This window comes from Typopeltis vanoorti, chromosome 20 (genome assembly GCF_054136105.1).
Source record: "Typopeltis vanoorti isolate ZY-2024b chromosome 20, IOZ_Tvanoo_1.0, whole genome shotgun sequence".
Classification (NCBI taxonomy): Eukaryota; Metazoa; Arthropoda; class Arachnida; order Uropygi; family Thelyphonidae; genus Typopeltis; species Typopeltis vanoorti.
Genome location: NC_143568.1, coordinates 85,966,941 through 85,988,402, shown reverse-complemented (window position 1 = coordinate 85,988,402; position 21,462 = coordinate 85,966,941). Strand labels below are relative to the sequence as shown.

Sequence of the window (21,462 nt, the reverse complement as noted above, 5' to 3'; positions counted from 1 at the left end):
AGGAAAAAGTGCCATTTGTACAAGAGGAAAATTTTAGCATCATGCTTTGTGGCAATTGTGTTACAGAGTATGGCGAGAACAAAAGGTAGTTTATTATTATTATTATTTTTTTAATGTCAAAACCACTTGCAGTATGCTAGTTTTTTTTTTTCTCTCTCTCTTGGACTACCTGGACACACTTTGGCTCTGAAAAGTAGTAATTTGACCATGAAAAGGAGGAACAGAAGGCCCAGAGTTCATCGCATTTTTTTAAAATATATATATATATCAATCCCATCACCCATGTGGTATTAAAAACATGTATGGTTATTTCAAAAAAAAACTAACCATAGCAAAAAGTATGTACTATTTAATTCAATTCACTAAATTAACAGATTTTTCAAATCACAAAACATCAGTGCATTAAAACTTGACCATAGGAAAGTCCAATATATCAAATAATTATCTCTAGTTATTTTGTAACAACAAATTTTTTTTAGATGCAAATACATGTATAATAAGTAACACTATTACAAGCTGAATGAGGGAGAAATGTGAGGATTAAGCAATTGAATTTTACAATTTCTCAAAATTTTGGAATGGACAGTCCATTGCTGCAATTAAGATCCAGAGAATGTAATGAGATTCAATTTTTGTGGATTAGTGTGTCATATTTGGCAATATTTTGATGTAGAAATTTGGCTTTCATGGCTTGTGGCAACTTTATGCTGGCCTCATCCATTTAGGAAGTTTAATTACTTGGTTGCACAGTCAACACTTTATAACCATTGCTACAAGATGTAGTGATATGTTGGCATTTGAATTTCCTATTATTCTCTTAATGCTAATACACTGACAATGCCTTGTGCTAATTGAATTAATTTAACCTTTTTTCATTGATGTTAAGTGCTTATTTTCAATACTATAATACAATATTATCATTTGCAAGTGATTAGGGAGAAGGAATCTGTTAATATGTTTTTTGAAGAGCTGAAGGAGCAATTCATTAGGAAAATGGTAATGGATAAGGCTGTTCGAAAGGCAGACAGAATGAAAGAAGTCAATGAGAAGTTGATATAATAAATTTGAGACCGAAATGTATATGGATATTGATCTGACGCTGCTTGTGTTCTTATATGTTGATAGAAAAGTAGAAACAAAGTAGTTGCCAACTCAGTGGAGTTGTGCTCATTAAAAAACAATGCAGAAAAGTCAACTATGAAGTGAGAGAGAGAGAGAAGGGATGTTTATTTATTAAGCAGAATATCATCTTCTGCATGCTTAGGGAGGTTTTTGGGTGCACTACCACAAATGAAAGAACAATATTCTAAGGTTGGGCAGATTTGGAATTTATAAAGTTTTAGGAGTTGCACAGTTGAGTAATGTCAAGGATTTTGGAAGTTAAGACTACAGTTGTGATGTTTGTTCTAGAATTGGCTACATGAAAATCAACTCAAGAAAGAAAACATTAAGGGGATTAAAATAAGATTTCATCTGAGAAATTAGATAGAATTGTGGTTTGGTAGGCACTGAAATTCATTATCTTCTTACCCATGAAGAATCTGAAGATGAATAAAGATGCAAACAAGAGATTAGAAGTAGAATAAGGGTAGCAGAATCCATACTAGTGATCATGATATACTGTATGTGTAGAGAATCTGAATTGAAAAAAAAAAAAAACTCAAACACAAACCATTTATATAAAATTAACTTCCCTTCTTTTAAAGATGCTTCAAAACACGATACTAATTACTAGACATCAGCAGTTCAAAAACCTCAACTGTGTTTTATGGTAAAAATTGTTGTTGGTGATTTATAGACAATGAGAAACAAGGTAAATCCAATAAACTCACTAATAAATGTATCAAGTGATGATCAAATTTAAAGAAATTGGAATTACATCTACAACATGGTATGCCTAAAAACTTCAAGAGTGTTGATTAGATGGAAAATGGCCAATTTCCAATGACCTTAAACCTTTTTTTTAACCCCTCCCAGGCATAAAGGATAGAGTGTACATATCAAAACTGACTTCAAGAGTTAAAGATCAAATTTGAGATACATATGCTGTAAAAAAAATGGAGTGTAGACAGAAATAGAGTTATGCTATATGCTATCTTACTTTTGTGGAAATTAAAACCAAGCATCCTCTCTATCAACTTCATATTTATTTATGAATAGTCAATAATAAAATGCACATTTCAATACCTTTTTTTATTTTCCTAGAATACATAACTCATTTCAGTAAGTAAATTTCACACATAAGTCCAGAATATTCATTAAACCTCTGTACAAGAAATAAACAGTGTAAATAAAACACATGCCACAGCATTCAGCATCCATATTACTCTGCAAATTAAAAATGCCAAGAAATTATATTCTTGATTTCATCCTTTTTCCAAGTGTAAGCGAACAAAGTTTGCATGTGAAGTAACCTCACCACTGGGCAATTTGTATATACAAGCTAATGACTTCATATCAATTGCCTAAGTATTCCATAAGCAAGATAATTCTTAGACATACATATAATTATGGGAAGGGGACCACTACCCTTTTGACTACTTGTATATATGATTTCTGCATTACTTCAAACTTTGGTACCTCTTCTGGGTCTGACTCCCACTGATGAGAAGGGGCCACTACCCAAACACAGATATGCAAACCTTTATACTCAAAATCACTAAAGATGTATTTCATGTATTATACGTTTGTGTGTGTTTCCTTACACTTACAAAAAAGGATGAAACCCACAATATAATTTCTTGGCATCTTTAATTTATATTAAAACCAAGTGTGGGGGAAAAATACTTTCAACATATTACTAGTTTGGTTAAATAATATAATATAATAGTATCTTTAATCTACTGGGAATACTATCAAATTTAATTAACCAGGATTGCTTACCATGATTAATTGGAGGCAGGAGAAGGGAAAAAAAAAAGTCAGTAAATTTAATGATTGGCAAGAAATAGGGACCTATTTCCTTTCTCCCATCCCATAAAATTACTTAAATGTTGCTTCATTTCTATTATAATGAAGCAGATTACTAAAAAAAGCTTTTGTGACCTTTCCCTAATGTACAATGTCATTTATTCGAAACCAAGAAAAGACAATGAACAAGTTAATGAAGTTAAAGAACTGATTTTTCATAATAATCAGTTCATTAACTTTTCTTTTGCTGATGTACGATGTGGTATCAAAAACGTTTCGAGACTAGGTTTGTAACACAGCAACAGATGGCAGCACAAGGCTGCACGCACAGTCATAGGGAGCAACTACCTTCATGAGTCAGTGTGCCAAAAGACATCATCCTGTGTACATCAGGAGCTGTGCAACTGATGCTATTCTGACCACCTGCATTACCACATCTGCGATTTCATCATTGACAGCAAGTTAGAACAAAGAGCAAACGTGAAATTCTGCATGAAACTGGGCAAATCTACCAGAGACATTTGACATGATTCGGCAAGTTTATGGCGATGCTGCAATGAGTCGTTCGAGGTGTTTTGAGTGGTACGCGTGTTTCAAGAGCAGAAGGACATCATTGGAAGATGATGAGAGATCAGGAAGACTTTCAATGAGCTCAACCCCCCAAAATGTCGAAATTATTCGGCAAATTGTGCACGAGGATCATCGGAGAACACTCCACAACATTGCTGCCATTGTCGGTGTGTCATACAGAACAGTCCAGGCAATCCTTGCGTGCGATTTGAACATGCGCCGTGTCACTGCCAAGTTCGTCCCCAGGCTGCTGACCCAAGAGCAGAAAGAACGCCGCATCGAAGTCTGCCAAGAACTCTGTCAGCGTACCATGGATGACCCATCCTTCATGTCGAGGATCATTACCGGTGATAAAACTTGGGTGTATGGGTATGACCCTGAGACGAAGCAACAGTCTTCACAGTGGAAGAGCCCATCATCTCCACGACCGAAAAAGGCGAGGCAGGTCCGCAGCTCGACCAAGTGCATGCTCGTCTTTTTCGACATTGTGCATTGAGAATTCATCCTCAGGGGCCAGACCATCAATAGCGAGTTCTACTGACAGGTTTTACGGCATCTGAGGGAGAACATTCGGCAAAAGCGACCAGATCTGTGGTGCGCGAAAAACTGGATGCTCCACGATGACAATGCACCGTCACTGAGCTCTCCTCACACGCGAGTTTCTCGCCAGAAACATCTCACTTCCACACCCACCCTACTTGCCAGATTTGGCTCCTGCAGACTTTGCCCTCTTTCCAAAGATGAAGATCCAGCTCAAAGGTCATTTTGACACCATTGTGGAGATCCAGCGCGAATCGCAGAAGGTGCTTGACATGCTTCGAAAAGAAGACTTCCAGGACACATTCCAGAAGTGGCAAGGGCACTGCTGTATTGATATGCAAGGGGACTATTTTGAAGATTATAGTGTGTCAACATATATATATAAATAGAGTAATTTCTTGTAAACAGAGCTAGTCTCTAAACTTTTTGATACCACCTCATATTTGATAAGTCAGGTCACTTTGGCAGAAACCTCATTAATGACAAAGCATTTTCCACTAAGTGCTTAACTTAGGAAACAGATCAATCTGGAAGGAAGTCATGTCAGGACTATATGGGGTGGAGGGAGAAGGTATGTGTATTAGGCATTTCTCATCCATATTTTTCTATAAGATTAAATGCCTCATGAAACACAGTTCTGCATGTCATGTGAAGGGATGCAACTGATCTGAGTCATACGTGTGTGTGTGTGTGTGTGTGTGTGTGTATATATATATATATATATATATATATATACACACAGGGTGTTCGGGATAAATTTGACAGTTTCGTAAGGAAAAAGAAAATCTTCTTTGTATCTATTAAATTTAATGAATTGACAAAAAAACATTACAGGCAGAGTTAATTACAATACTATCAACAAGATTTACTCAAAATAACCACCATTAGCATCGATCACAGCTTCAATTCTGCTTCGGAACCTCGAACAAGCTGATGCTACAGTCTCCCTGGGAAGGGCCGCAAAAACTGTTTTAATTTTATCCATTAACTGGGCTTTTGTATTACTGGAAGTGCGATTGGTGTCTTTTTCAACTGCGCCCCATACAAAATAATCCATGGGGTTAAGGTCTGGGGAGTTTGGAGGCCAAACATTTGGACTGGTGAAGTCGTAGAAATTTTCAGACAACCATTTTTGACTTTTCCCAGAGGTGTGGCAAGGGGCCGAATCCTGCTGCCATACATACGGCCTACCATTGGCTACCCTTGTTATCCAGGGCTTGACTACAGTTAGCAACTCCACGAACAAAGCCCGAATTCCAATGCCAGGGTTCTTCAACACCTGTTCCTGCAGATTTGCGAGGAATTCTGCTGTACGAACGCAATCAGATCGTCTGCTAGGGATCTTTCTTCTTGCTACATCCTCGTAGTCACCATTGCAAGTCTCTAGTTCATGCCTGATTGTTTTTACTGTATTCAGGGAGCATTGGGCAGCAGTCGTAATATCCTTATTTTGATGGCGGGCACGAATCATCATGATACAAGTTATTCTCTTCCATGATTCAGGTGGGTTCCAGCTATCCATCCTTTCTGACATCTTGTATATGAATGAAGAAGGGTCCAAACTTTTAAATGAAGAGAAGTGTGTGTTAATACATGTAACTTACGGAAAAATATAATTAATTATAAATATGTCAAATTTATCCCGAACACCCTGTATATATATACTGCCTCATTTTGCATGAATCATATTTCAATATTGCCATGGAACAAGAACATTGGGAATGAAAATTAACACAAGATGTTTTCAACTCTGAATGTGGTTGTCACACACTGTCCATGCATGTACAGAACGTTTGAAATGACCTTTATACTTAAAATCACTAAAGATGTATTTCATGTATTATGCTTTTGTGTGTGTGCAGAAATTTATATTCTACACACACACACCTGCAAATCCAAGTATTGGATTACATATGCAGAATTATACAAAAATGTGGGTCCAGGGAGTAATTGTTTGGGATTTATAAAGTGAAAAAAAAAAAGTACTGTGTGCAGTTTAAGAATGATTTTTGATAATTTTAATAATTAATAATATGGAGATTTGATTTGTCTATGAGCCATTATGAAGCATATTATGCACAACTGAAGTTTCTTCCTAACCTTTAATATGCAGGAATCGTCCTTGAAAGGATGGCAAACTATATATTTCCACCTGCAAATCTAAGTATTGGATTACATATGCAGAATTATGCATAAACGTGGGTTCAGAGAGTAATTGTTTGGCATTTATAAAGTGAAAAAAAAAAAAAGTACTGTATGCAGTTTAAGAATGATTTTTGAGCATATGGAGATTTGATTTGTCTATGAGCCATTGTATTATGAAGCATATTATACACAATTGAAGTCTCTTCCTAACCTTTAATATGTAGGAATCTTCCTTGAAAAGATGGCAAACTATATAACATTTTAGTGCTGCAGGTGATCCAAGATTTAGATAATCTAGGAATTTACTCTTGAGATCAAACATGACAATACTTTTTCCAAGACACTTCAAACCTCTCTCACTTCAGTGATCACACTAAGTGAAGCAAGTGATGACATCACTCTGCCTCAAACAGTTCTTAAAGCACTTACACTTTGCAAAAACAAAAAAGGTACAGTGCTTGTAAATGAAGGAAAGAATAGCAAGATTTCTTACAAAAAAAAAGGAAAAATATTAATTTTTGGCTTTATCTAGAATTAATTCTATTTATGCTGAGCCTAGAAGTAATTAGAGCAATGATCAAATTCCACAGCACTAACATTTCATTGTAACTGATAACTCTTAGAGTTAAGCCTTTGAATTTAATTTGCATCCATTAATATCCATTTAGTGAATATTCAAATACATATAACTGAGTTACCACACAGATCATAGTGTCAAAGTTTTATGAAAATTCCTCTATTTGCTCTTGAGGTGAACTTCCATCCTAGCAATAATTTACAATTAAAAACAATTAGAAATAAATTCATTAATTTATAAAACTATCTTATTAAATGACACAAAATGAACAATTTATAAAACTATCTTATTAAATGACACAAAATGAACAACCTAAGGAGAAACAAGTACAGTTGCAAGGGGTAGATGGTAGTAATTTGGTAAGTAGGCCTCTCTGCCAGATCCAATCAAATGCCTTGGAAATATCTAGAGCACCAGTATGGGTTTCATCAAATCTTTCCCCAGTCTGATTTCATATATACATATATATAATGTAATGTTGTCAAGATCTTCCATGGACTGAGAATGGTAGAATCCTTATTCATTCACCATACTGATTGTGAATGATTAGCCAGTGAGCTTCAAAGATGGAATTGATTATTAATGAACTCATTTTCAGCATTTCATGCTAAAAACTGGATGACAAATGTGTTTTGCCAAAAAAATGAAACATTGTAAAGATAATACAGAATGGTTAGTTCAGGAGTGTAAATTTTAAGCACAACTGAAGTGGATTTCATCAAGACTAGAAGCCTTGTTAGTACAGTGGTATCTCACTAATCCAAACCTCTTTAGTCCGAATCCTCCAGTAATCTGAACTGCGGTTTGAAAGAAAAAGTTTTATTTATTAAATATTATTATTTTGTGTGCTATTATTTTTATTTAATAATTATTTTAACTATTATTACAGAGAATTTTTTTCCATACTGTCAATTGTAGTTATAATGGAGGCCTATTTTGATTTATTCTGTTCATGTTTGTTTTTTTCATACTGCACAGTACGTACTGTATTGTCGGTATGAATCACAAATATATACAAAAAGAGGAAATTCAAAACGTGCATAATTTGATTAAAAATATAAATCAGATGTTGAAATTTCATAAACAGCTGTTACAGAATGGTTATAGATAGAACCGAAAGTGAATTCGAAATCAAATCAGATGCTGAAATTATAAATATAACGCTACAGAATGAATTAGAATATGATGACGACGATAAAGAACTCAAAGAAAAAAAAGTAAAACACGAAGAGGCAGTTGACAGTTTTAATGTGTGTATAGAACGGGCTAAGCAGAATGATACGCCATACCACAAAATTTCATTGCTAATGCAGCTCCGAGAAGAATCATTCGAAAAAAGTTCAACTTCCAAGAAGCAAAAGAAAATCAGTGATTTTTTTACAAAGAAATAAAAACTTTTTTTTCTGTGTTATTTTGTGAAACTTTTGTGTTGTGTACAAGAAAGTGATATTTTTTATGCAAATTAAGTCATGTACTGAACTATGCAATTTTATTAAATCAGATTCCTCAAAATACAGGTACATAACAAATTAAATATTTTCCTTAAATAAACTTGTATACTGTATTTTTTTTTGTTTTACATTACAGTACAGTAGCCTTTTTCTATCAGTTAATTTATTTACAGAATTAAATTGATGTACCATTTGAATCAGATTATTTTTGTCTTAAACGCTAGTTACTGTTGTCTCTCGGAGGAAAACTCGCTAATCCGAAAATGAGCACGGTTTTTTATTAGTTCGGATTAGCGAGATACCACTGTATTTGAGTTATTCAGTATTATTCTGATCAATGACTAGAGGAGGCATTTGAGTAGTATGCTTTGATTATCAATGCAAGAGCTGGAAAAGAATGAAGCCAAAGACAAGGCCATACAGTCAGCCTTGTCTTTGGGTGATGTTATAATGGGACCATCAGGATATGATGTTCAATCAGAGTAAAAAGGTAGAAACAAGAATGGGCCGAGGTTGTACCAGATGGCTTTGGAAAGGCCATTTGTCCTTTTCAGATTTGGATTGGAGATGGATTAAGTTGTTGCATGCCAACTTGTAAACTGAGCAAGCTGCTGAAGTTTTGGTTTTAAGCCACTTGATATGAACTGCATTAGCCCACCAATTGAAAACTCAAATTTTAGATACCATTTGGGCAGATGAATGACTTCATTTCATTAATTATTTCAGTTATTGGGTTGGAGAAAGTGTCTGGATCAGAAGAGTAAAAACATTAGTCAGCACACAGGAAAGTGTATTCATACAGGTTATCCCATGGAAAGAAGACTCAGAGGTTATAATTAAAATAGTTAAAATTATGGAGAGAAGAGTCATATACTGTACATTTATCAAGATTAGTTAAAAAGAGAAAAATATTTTGGAACATGGAGAGGTTTATTGGGTATTATGGTGGGCACGAAGGCAATGTATGAAGGATTACTGCTGGTGAATATCTCTGGCAGCAGCATCATCAGTGGAATTGAAGGGAAGTCATTCTGTGTTGAATATTCAGGTCCCCAAGAAAGATGACCTCACTGTTTGGATTTGGACTGTAGATGAAGCATTTCAGACATATAGTGGAAGAAATTAGATTATCTGAAGAGCAACACAGAGCTAATGAACACAACTGAAAAGGACAAGGAAATTCTGAACAACTGTTTGCCATTCTTTGATATTAAACAGAATAGTTGAAGTTCTCTTAACAATAATCCAGTCATTTAATGAAAATTAACCATCAAAATTATTTCACACTTTCCTCCAGTTGCTGAAAGTGATCACCTGATTTGTGGTTAGCCTACAAAAACGACTTCTGTGAGGAAAGGATATGTGAAATTATAAGGTTGGTGATTATAACAAGCTTGGAGCTATAGCATAGAATGGAATGAGGAGGCAAGAGGCAAGGAAATAAGTGCTGCTTAGGAACTTAAGGAAATACATAGCATCAATGTGTGAATATATTCCGAATGCCAAAAGGCTGAATAAGGTAGGTGTAAAATGGATGAATAAGACGCTTAGGCATGAAATCTGGAAGAAGGCACTTTGGAGGCAGTACAAGATGAATAACAGTAATAATCAGTTACATGAAGAGTATAAAGAACAAGCCAGGAGAGTGACTCAGTAAGGAAAAAGAAGTGCAGTATGAGCAGAAATTGGCAAATCAGGCAAAGAAAAACCATAGTATTTTTTTTTTTTTTTTTTTAGATATGTGGCAGGTAGAAGAAAGAAGATCACAGCAATATGATGTTAATGGTAACTGCTGCAGAAGATATTGTTGAAGTATTCAGTGATCAATTTATAAGGGTGTTTCATCTTGATCAGGGTGGAACTTAAGTGCAGAGGACATAGGACAGGATGGCTTAATTGCGAGTGAGCAGGAAGTATTTGAGGAAATAACCTTGATGACAATAAGGCAATAGAATTTGATGATATATCAACATGCATCTTTAAGGAATGGTTCAGGGAATTGGCAGTATTGGCATGCCTGTTTAATAAGTCTTACAATGGCACAGGTCCCAAGGGAGTGGAAGAAGGTAAAATTGTTCAAATACATAAAAGGTAGTGATAAGGCTGTAGTGTCAAATTACAGGCCAATATGTTTATCTGGAGTTATGATGGTACTGGAGAAGTAGGATACAGAAATCAGTTGATAGCAACAGTATTCTCTGCATTTATCAGCATGGGCTTGTTAAAGGGAGATCATGTTTTACGAACTTACGTACTATAACAAGGCGACACTACATAAGTTTTACTAACGTATGTACAATAACAAGGTGATAAATACCTTGGACAGGGGAGATGCATATACAGTAGTGCATATGGATTTTGCAAAAACTTTTGATAGATTGCCACACAACTTTTAAACAAATTGAAACAGATAGGATTGGATAAACTTCTGAGTTGGATCAGTGACTGGCTGTGAGATAGGCATCGGAAAGTTGTATATGGGGATGCAGTATCCCAAAAGAGGAAGGTCACTTGTGGGCTACTGTAAGGGTCAGTTCTGGGACCATTGTTGTTCAATTTGTATATTACTGATTTGGGATGGGTTTAACTAGTGATATCCAGCTGTTTGCAGATGATACAAAATTGGGGGGAGAGCAACGCAGAGTCAAGCAGATGTTATGGCCTTACAGGAGAACTTGAACAGATTGCATGAATTGGCAGGTAAGTGGAACTATCAGTTCAATATTGCAAAGTGTAAGTTTCTGAGATTTGGTAAGCAATGAATGGATGCAAAGTGTACACTTGATGGGGAAACTTTAAAGGAAGTAAAGATGAGAAATCTAGGAGTGATGGTGGACAAGAATCTGAAATTCAGGGGCCACATTGCACAAGTTGTGAAGACATCATGTCAGTTAATGGCAATGATGCAGAGGACCCTGACATGCAGAAATAGAGGTTATGATACTAACGTATAAGGCCTTGATCAGGACTCTGATTATTTTGCAGACTTGGTCATCAGGTTTTCATGGTGATGAGAATATTTCGGAAAGGATCCACAGAAGATTCACAAAAGTGGTGAGTGATCATCTTTGAAATGTGGAGTACGAGGACAGATTGAGAGAATGTAAGTTGCAAAGCCTCATCAATAGAAGGTATATGACAGACATAACTAGTCAGGGATTGTTATCAAGGTTGATATGGAAGAAATTTTTCATAAAATGGGAGAGGGAGATAGAACAAGAGGCCATCACTGGAAACTATATAAGGAGGGGGTGAGCAGAGGAGTGAGAAACAGGTTCTTTGCATGGAGAGTGGAGAATGTGAAGGGTTTAGTATTTTCAGGGAAGATAGGATGTGGAGAGGGGTACTGCTGATGACAGAGGATGAATTGCAGCCCAAAAAAAAAGCAGGAAGGTGTCTGTTCATTTTAAGCAGTCTGGTGTGAGATAAAGGCAAACAAAACAAAATATATACTTGGTTGTTGTTATAGGCCAGGAAGTTTCATGGATGATCTAGAACACTGCTTCCCAAACTTATGGATGTAAAGGCCCCTTTGGAAAAATTACAATATTTCACAGCCCCCATCAGGGGAAAAAAAAAAATTCCACGTGATCCATGCTATTATCACAGTTGCCCTGCACTCCAAGGTATTTCTTTACTTGCATCGCCCACACCTGTGTACACTAGCAATGAAACATTAATTTAAAACGTGATCAACTTGGCCATTTTAAATGAGCACAAGATTTTGTGTTTGTAAGCTTCTTTGTGCTTCTTATCAATACCTTTGAAATGAAACTTATATGAATAATCATATATTTACTAATATTCATTAAGCGCTGAAATACACGGGAAGCAAAATTTGTGAACCAACACCAATGTGATTTTTTTTCATTAAAATATAAAAAAGAATATTTTTTTATATTTTTATTATAAAAATACAATACTTTTATATTTATTATATTTGACAATATAACCTAACCTATTAAACCTACTGATCCTTACTTAAAACAGTTAGCAGAATTAATTATACTGCCTATTATCTGTGAAAAAAAAAAGGTCCAATGTAATAATGGAATTATAGGTCAGTTGTGTCTGGAGTTGTGGTTAAAGTGTTAGAGGCTAAAACTGATAAAAAAAAGAAATAATAATAATAAAAATTAAATATATTTAATTTAAGAAAAAAAAATATCTACTTAATCTTAAAACATTCTAAATTTGTTTTCATTATTTCATGGCTCCCCCCTCAGCAAAACTAACAGCCCCAAGGGGGCCACGGACCACAGTTTGGGAAGCGCTGATCTAGAGACATGCATTAAATTAGTACAAGTCGAGTGCTTAATATGGGGGCTTCAATTATGGAGATATAGACTGAAAAGAAGAAAGATCACATGGCAGGAAGAAAATGGAATTTATACACCTACTGAGAGATAATTATTTGATACAGCATGTAATGTAGGCAACTGGAGAGGGCATGAGAGTATTGTACCTGATCATAAGAAGAACTATCCATAACCAAGCTGGCCACACTGCCTCTGGCATCTGAATGACTATGCAGTCTGGACTTGGAAGATTATAAATCATGAAGAATATTCTGTCAAGAAGGGTTAATGTGGAACTACAAGACAGGTTATTATGACAAGTTTAGGAGGCAAAAACAAAGTAAATAATATATATTTATTTAAAAGCCATATATTTCAATCCTAATATTACAGGCCATCATTAGTAGCAATGTTAATTATAAGGTAGAACACAAAAAATGAATCAATTTGAAATCTGGCAAGGCAGAGCACATAAAAGATAGACCACAATATCTTAGGGTCTGATAAGTACTTACTTCCTCTTTATCACTTGAAATTTGAACATTTAAAGCATTCAAACCCTACATCAACATCTGAACTTAAATCTAAATGACTGCAAGAGAGTCTTATTCTAATTACACATTAAAGTTTTTATTTTTAATACAACTAACTAATAATTCAATGTTTCTTCAGTTATACCTTTGCAGTGTTTCATATATAACATCACACAGCTCGCACTGTTTCAAATCAACCCACTGTTCACGTTTACCTTCTAATTAATGTTGCAACTGATGATGGCAGGTAATATTCATGCTGAAATAGATGCCTTTCAAATATTTATGGCACAAGTATCTCACAAAGAACAATTGCATTCTTCCCTACAATACATCCTCTCCTTATAGAAGGAGAGGATGTATTGTAGTTAGTGTTAATGGTGGTTACTAGTGAGTTATAGTTCTTGATAAACAATGGAAATGTACATGTATAAACAAGAACTGATTGATCCCTCATGCATGGATCTCTTCTATTCCTGGACAATAATCACATATATTGCATACTATCCAATACAGGAACCTAATAACAGCTAGCAGAAAAAAACATGAACTTCTTAGATGTCTAGGATAATAATGTAACACATCACCAAGCTCGCATTCTAATGAGCAGAGGCCTGCTTACAGACTTGAAAAAGTTGTAAGTTTGGTCTCCAGAGCAGGGTTTTTGGACTATGTAAAAATAAATAAAAATATTACCGTATATATATAAAATAAAACTGATAAAACATTGAAAAAAAATCCTTAGCCCAAATCTTTTGTGGGTGGGAACCACATAAAAAAACAGCTGGTTTAATGAACATGTAACATCTTAAAATAGTTAGCAGACTCAACATTTAGTCCCAATCACACACCTATGAGAGATTCTTCAATGCACTATAAGATGTAGTACAGACGGTGCACTTCTACCAAGGGATTGCAGAAAGCTCTACAGATATCATTGCCTACTGATCCTTACTTAAAACAGTTAGCAGAATAAATTATACTGCCTATTATCTGAGAAAAAAAAAAGTGGTCCAATGTAATAATGGAATTATAGGCCAATTGTGTGTCTGGAGTTGTGGTTAAAGTGTTAGAGGTTAATTAGGACCAAGATTCAGAATTGGTCTAACAGAAAAATGCTCTCATGACCAGCATGGGTTTGTTAAAAGAAGATTGCATTTTAGCAACCTGATTACTTTTTATAATAAAGTAACAAATGCATTGGATAAGGGTGATGCATATTTATGCACAGTGATATTAGATTTTGCAAAGGTCGTTGATAAATTGCCACATGACAAGCTGGTAATTATATTGGAATAGATAGGGATGAAGATAGATTAGTTCACTGGATTGGAGATTGGCTATCTGATAGATATCAATAAGCTGTCTATGGAGGAATAATATCCCAGAAGTGGAATGTTACCAGTGGTGTACCCCAAGAGTCTTTTTTGGGTCCCTTGTTTAATTTGTACGTAAATATTGGGAGAGGCCTGAATGGTGATATGCAGTTGTTTGCAGATGATGCAAAGTTGGGGAGTAGAGCAGATGTTGCGACTTTCCAAGAGGACTTGAACACACTGGCTGAATGGGTAAAGGTAAATAAGTGGGAATGTCAATTCAATGTTTTGAAGTGAAATTTTTAAATTTGGGAAGACACACAATTGGCAGAAGAGGTAGAAAATATAAGACATCTGGGAGTGATTATGGACAAGGAATTAAAAAATTTTGAGGACATATTGCTAAAATTGTGAGCACAGCAGATAATGAGAATGTTGCAAAGGGCACTGACTTATAGGAGTAAGGATGTTATGGTTCCCTTGTATAAGGCTTTGATCAGGCCACATATGGATTACTGTGCATAGATTTGGTCACCTGGTTTTCAAAAATATGAAGACAATTGACTAAGGTGGTTTCTAGAATATTGAGAAAAGAGGGACTGAGAAAATGAAAGTTGCAGAAATGGGTGGACAGGAGATATGATTGACACATAAGCTGTTAAAAGGTTATTACCAGATTAATGTCGGGGAGGTTTTGCATAGAATGGATGAAGATAGAGAGAGAACAAGGTCATGTGATGCTATTAAAATTAAATATTTCTTGAGTTGTCTATGAAATTAAGTTTCAATTCATACAAAAGGAACAGTTTTCTGTGACAGATTACATTTTTATTGAAAAATTTAATATACAAATTATTTAGTCTTGGAATGCAAAAAATTATACCCTGTGGGTCAGATCAGTCTTATCTTCATTTTAACATAAATAATTACTGTGAATACAGATCAAAGTTTTTATTCTTTTAACACATGTAAACTTATGACTAGATATTGCCTCTGCTCTAATAAAATGAAGATCAAATTTTCGCATAAAGTAACAATGTATATCCATATTTTCACATATTTTTCACATTCATCTTGCGCATTTATATATGTACAAATATATGCAAGCATTTGCACATGAATAAATGCAACAAGTATACACACATATATACAAAATAAAGAAACAGACTTAAAATAACATGATTAAGTTCTCATTTTGTTTGTTCCTTCTGAAAAGCAAATGTAAAAATACTACTCTTTAGGATTACTGATTATGTATATCTAAAATATGTGCAACCTTAAACAGTACAGTTCATTATGAATCATTCAAATATACACGTATACTGAATTCTAAAATGTGTTACTAAGTTTATCAGAAGTGATTTTTGATTTGAGGCAATTAGCATTAAACAGCTAAAAAGCAAAAATAAAACTGCATATAACAAAGTACAAATATTATAAAGAAAAAAAGAAAAATGAGGAATGTACTATTCTATCATGAAACTGAGTTGACAATGAATGCCACAACAGAAACGTATGAGAAAATGTAGCAACTTATACACAAATTATACAACCTTCTCATCGACATAACTTATTAATAAATAGAAAGTAATCAGAAGCATTAAAATCACAGTTCATGATATCACTGGGATAATAGTTCTTTGATGCTTTATCCTTGAGCATTATCTCTTACAGAAAGTGGATTGTGATCCAAGAACTCCTTTAATCTTGTTGGATAGTCTGTCATCACTCCTGTGGCACCTAGTTCGAATGCTTTGCGAAAGTCATCCTCTTCGTTAAGCACCCATAAGTAAATCTTCAAAACAAAATTAAAACTAAATTATTTTTATACAATGAAACCTGTGGTGAACTCATCACTAAAAAACACACGTATTAACCATAGTGATAAGTTTTAATACGTAAATATTTCATCAAGTATCTTGGGACATCCTCAGTACAGTAATATAAACAATACTAGGAATAACATACAGTTCAGGCGTATGATTACAATGGAATCTCAATATGCATGCAGTAGCGTGTTATAGAATTAAATTAAAATATAACTGAAAAAAAAAAAAGATAGCATATATAAAGATTATTTTACACAATTTTGTATGACAATTTCCCATACTTTAGGAATAGCAAGAACGTCATTGCAGTTTGGTCTGTGTAGTAGGGCTTCAGCACTTTCTTTATATAAACATTATCCATCGCCACGTCCGTCTATCGCAAGCCTACATTTTCAGGTCACTAGATTCACAATTCTTCCGCTCATCATCCATCTCAAAATTTGGCATCATTAGTTACCAGAGCACACATATTTTGCTCCTCTGAAGAATCTCTAAACCAAGAACTAGAAATAATCAGAAATACAGCCATACTAAATGGATACAATCTTAAAACAACTCAAAAGTCATCAGTCACTTCCCTACACATCAACCTAGACAAGAAGAAGCCCATAGGATTCCCATACCTTATGTCAAAGGCATCTCCGAACGTCTTTCAAAAATTATGAAGAAATACAATCTTGCCACTACCTACAAGCCCATCAACCAGATCTATAACTTGTTACTTTCTCCTAAAAACAAACTCTCACCGCTGATGTTACCTGGTGTGTATGAGGTCCCATGCTCCTGCAAGTTGTCTTACTTTGGACAGACAGGTAGATCTGTTCAGAAACATATTTCGGAACATCAGGAGCACATTCATCTTTTCAAACTGCAAAAATCTGGCCTCGCTCAACACAGAGTTGAAAAAAACCCAAACCATAAGATCCACTGGGAAAAGACAAAACTTTTACATAAATCTTTGTATAAACATGAACATTTATATAAAGAAAGTGCTGAAGCCCTACTACACAGACTAAATTTAAACTGCAATGACGTTATTGCTATTCCTGAAGTATGGGAAATTGTCATACAAAATTGTGTAAAATAATCTCTTTACACATGTTATCTTTTTTTCAGTTATATTTTAATTTAATTCTATAACATGCTACTGCACACATATTGAGATTCCATTGTAATTATGCACCCTAACTGTATGTTATTCCTAGTATTGTTTGAATTACTGTACTGAGGATGTCCCAAGATACTTGGGATGAAATATTTACGTATTAAAACTGAATATAGTGATAAGTGAACATTGTTAAGTTGTGAATGAAGATATTTTATATGTTTTAATACTTCATTCACATTTAACATAATCCACCATGTCATAAGCAAGACTTGTAAATATTATTTGTTGTTAGTCTCTTGCTTGTAATATGTTATTCATATAAATGCTTCGAGTTTTGTTTGTTATTAATTAATTATTTAATCTTAGAATATGTAATAATAATGAAAATACTCTATATAAATATGTCATTCATTTTATTTAGTTTATTCTGTAAAATTTATTATGAGAAACTGTGTGTAAGTAAATTTAAATGTATATTATATGAATTGTAATATATCTTTTTTATTTTGTTTCTGTATGTAAGAGTGATTTTATGTAATTCTTCTGATTGAATTTGATTGGCTGCTGAAGGAGAATTGGAGTTAATTTGAGTCAGCATGTGTTTAGAACGAGAACGGTTGTGATATGGAGTGAAGCCAGTAGATGTAAGCTGAACTGACTAGAATGATTTTGGTGGGAAGAATGAACGATTTTAATTGGAAAACGAAAGTAAAGAGAGGAGAAGCATTCAGGACAGCAAGAAGGAAGTAACAGGTGGCAATAAGGGGATTTGGAAATGCCTTAAATCGATTACGAAAAGACTGAGAATTAATAGGCAATTCGGAATATTTCTATGGAATTCTAAAATTACGACGAATTCCAATTGTTTTGAGGAAGAATAATGCAAAGCTGAATTTGATGCATAGTAGAAAATAAGGAATAAGTAGATTACCTAAAACGAGTGCGTCAAGACTTGTGAAACTCTAAGTTTAATATTTCAGTTATTATAGTGAAGATTTCTTTTGAATAGTGTTACTTCAAAGTAATAGTTAACTACAGTTTTAAGTGTTCCTATAGTAAATCCAATGTGTAAAAGGTGTAACCCTGTAAGAGCAGTCCTTTTTGTATTTCAGTGTGAAGAAATAAGAGTTAGCTCCGCCTGATATATCTTAACATTAACTGTAGCGTTCTACTAAAAATAGCCGAACTATAGAGCTCTAAAGTGTTCCCCCCCTTGAAATGAAAACTGCCTCATAATTAAATTAAGTATTTGTTGACTAAGAGAGAATTAGAAAATTCTTCCTTAAGAATAATTACTGTAAAATTCTGGAACATTGAACTGTGTGAACCATTCTCAATTATTCGGAAGAATATAGAATTGACAGCTAAATGTTTAATGCCTTATGTATGTTATGAGTATTTGAACTAAGTAGATGTATAAAAGAATTGAATTATCTCATTGAATAGAGACAAGTTGTGATAATAGTATTTAAGCGATGGAGAATAAGATCTGTAAATTTAACTTCAATCTTTAAACCAACCAAGAGGCTACTAATGTCTCAGAGATATTTTAAATATTGTTCAATTAGATTATCTTGCTTATGCTTAAATGTACATGTTCTATAACCCTGTATTAGATGTTTATGTTATTGAATTCAATTTGTTTGCCTGATTTTTCTTCATTGCACCGCTCATAAAATTTATTCGAACTTTGCGGAAGCCTTAAATGATAATGATATATGCATGTAAACAGAAGAAAGATATTTAATTAACCAAATATTTCGATCTCGAAATAGCAGACCATCCTCAGTGGTATTACAAGAACAGTTTTTTTAAAAAAATACAAGCTAGAATACTAACAATAGATCATTAAAAATAACATCACGTAGCGTGTTCTATATCACTAAGTATTAAGTATAAAACAGAATATTTTGAAGTAGAGACATGATTTGAAAAAAAAAAAAAAATAAATAATAAAATAAAAAAAAAAAATTAATGAGTAATCTTGATTAGACTTTCCCAGATTTTTGATATAGATATACAGTCATTATGATTCAGGTTGGGACGATGGAGCAAGGCCTCCACGCTTTCCTTGAACAAACATTTGAACCTATAACGGGATCTATGTAAGAGGAGAGTCCTGGACCAAAAGATGCTGTGGTCAGTTTCAATCACATGTTGAGCCAATTCAGACTTTTCAGGTTTGTTGTGAAGAACTGAGGATTGATGTTCTTGGATTCTTTTTTCAAGAGAACGTCCAGTCTGTCCAAAATAGGAGAGATCACAGTTGCAAGGAATTTGATAAACTCCAGAAAGAGATAAAGTTGAGCGTTTGTCTTTAGGAGAAAGAAAATGAGAAGACAATTTGTTAATAGGTGAATAAGCAGTTGTTAAATCATATTTCTTTAAAATTCTTGCGATAGGTTCTGAAATACTGGAGATATAAGGAATAGGCACTCGACGTATTGAAACTTTGTTGTTTTGTGGAGGATTATAAGAATTGAGAAGATGTTGAGTACTTTTTTTTTTAGAAAAGCCATTGAGTTTCATGTGTTGTGGGATAGTAGAAATTTCTTTCTGTAGATAATCAAAAGTAGAACAATTCGTTTTGGCTCTTTTGATGAGGCATTTTATAATTCCTGTTTTTTGACATGGATGATGGACTGATTCTTTAAGAATATAACGACCTGTGAACGTTGGTTTCTTGTATACTGTAGTTGTAAGAATATTTGAAGGTGACCGGATGAGGAGAACGTCTAAAAAAGATAACTGGTTGTTTTCTTCTATTTCCATAGTAAACTTTATACGATGATGCAAGGAATTAATACTGTTTAAAAAAGAAGGTAAAGAGATTTTGCTGTGAAGCCAAATAGTAAAGATGTCATCTATATATATGATATTTTTTTCTACTATCCAACAACACATGAAACTCTATGGCTTTTCATTGGAAGGGGGGGGGGGAAGATCATCAATAAGCCAAACTATTCTCTTCAGAATTACATTAAGAATTCCAAGAGGTTTTAGATACACCATTCCAAATGTAATAGTAGTCTAAGGTTGGGTGATTTTGGGATTTTTATTATTATTATTATTAAACAAGACCTCATGGAGTCAAAGACTCATCTGGGAGGTCCTTTTATCACACACACACATCTCATCATACCATGTCTTAAGCACACTCAAACTCCTTGCAGACACCACACTCTCAGGCAAGGCATTCCAATCATTCACAACTCTGCACGAAAAAAATCTGCCTCTCACTCCCCTACTCAACCCTCTTTATACAGTTTCCAGGGATAACCTCTGGTTCTCCCCTGATCTCCCACTATTCTCTGTAGAACTTCTCCACCATTGATCTTATAACAAACCCTTACCAACTTGTAGGTCTCTATCATATCTCCCCTCTTCCTTCTCTCCACTAGACTCTGCAAATTACATCTTCTCAATCTTTCCTCATACTCAACATTCCAGAGGTCAGAAACTACCTTAGTCAGTCACCTTTGGACCCTTTCCAACATCTCTTCATCCTTCTGAAAACCCGGTGACCAAATCTGGGCACAATAGTCCATGTGTAGCCTAATCAAAGCCTTATACAATGGAATAAGAATCTCCCTACTTCTACACATCAGTGTTCTCTGCATCATTCCCAGAAGTCTTTGTGTTGTCTTCACAATTTTGGCGATGTGTCCCCTGAATTTTAGATCCTTATCCACTATCACCCCCAGATCTCTTATTTCCTCTACTTCCAACAATATATTCTCACCAAGCATTAATTCTGCATCCCATCTTTGTTTTCCAAAATTTAAAACCTTACATTTTGCAACATTGAACTCACATCCCCATTTGCTTGCCCACTCACTCAATTTTTATTCAAGTCTTCTTGCAAGGCCACAACATCTTCACTACTCTTTATGGTTCGTCCCAACTTTGCATCATCTGCAAACAACTAAATATCTCCATCCAAATCTTCGCCAATATCATTAATATACAAGTTAAATAGTAATGGCCCTAAAACAGACCCCTGAGGCACTCCACTAGTGACTTTCCTTTTCCTGGATATCACACCCCCATACACAACTTGTTGATACCTATCAGCTAGCCAGTCTCCAATCCAATATCCAACCTCATCTCCTCTAGTTTGACTGTCAACTTATCATGAGGTACTCTATCAAAAGCTTTTGCGAAATCCAAGTATATTACTGTGTA

The 21,462-nt window shown here is 34.5% G+C and overlaps 1 protein-coding gene across 4 annotated transcripts in view; it reads right to left on the bottom strand.

Annotated features, from left to right (window-relative positions):
• Nucleotides 1-15,152: 15,152 nt before the first annotated feature.
• LOC150095626 (lysophospholipase D GDPD1-like) overlaps nucleotides 15,153-21,462 on the bottom strand; it is a 144,451-nt gene continuing 138,141 nt past the window's right edge. For all 4 annotated transcript variants that reach the window (XM_090409983.1, XM_090409982.1, XM_090409984.1 and 1 more), the window contains one exon: nucleotides 15,153-16,135. In XM_090409983.1, the coding sequence (XP_090266109.1) occupies nucleotides 15,989-16,135 (147 nt within the window). In that variant the 3' untranslated portion in view covers nucleotides 15,153-15,988. The remainder of the gene's footprint in view (nucleotides 16,136-21,462) is intronic.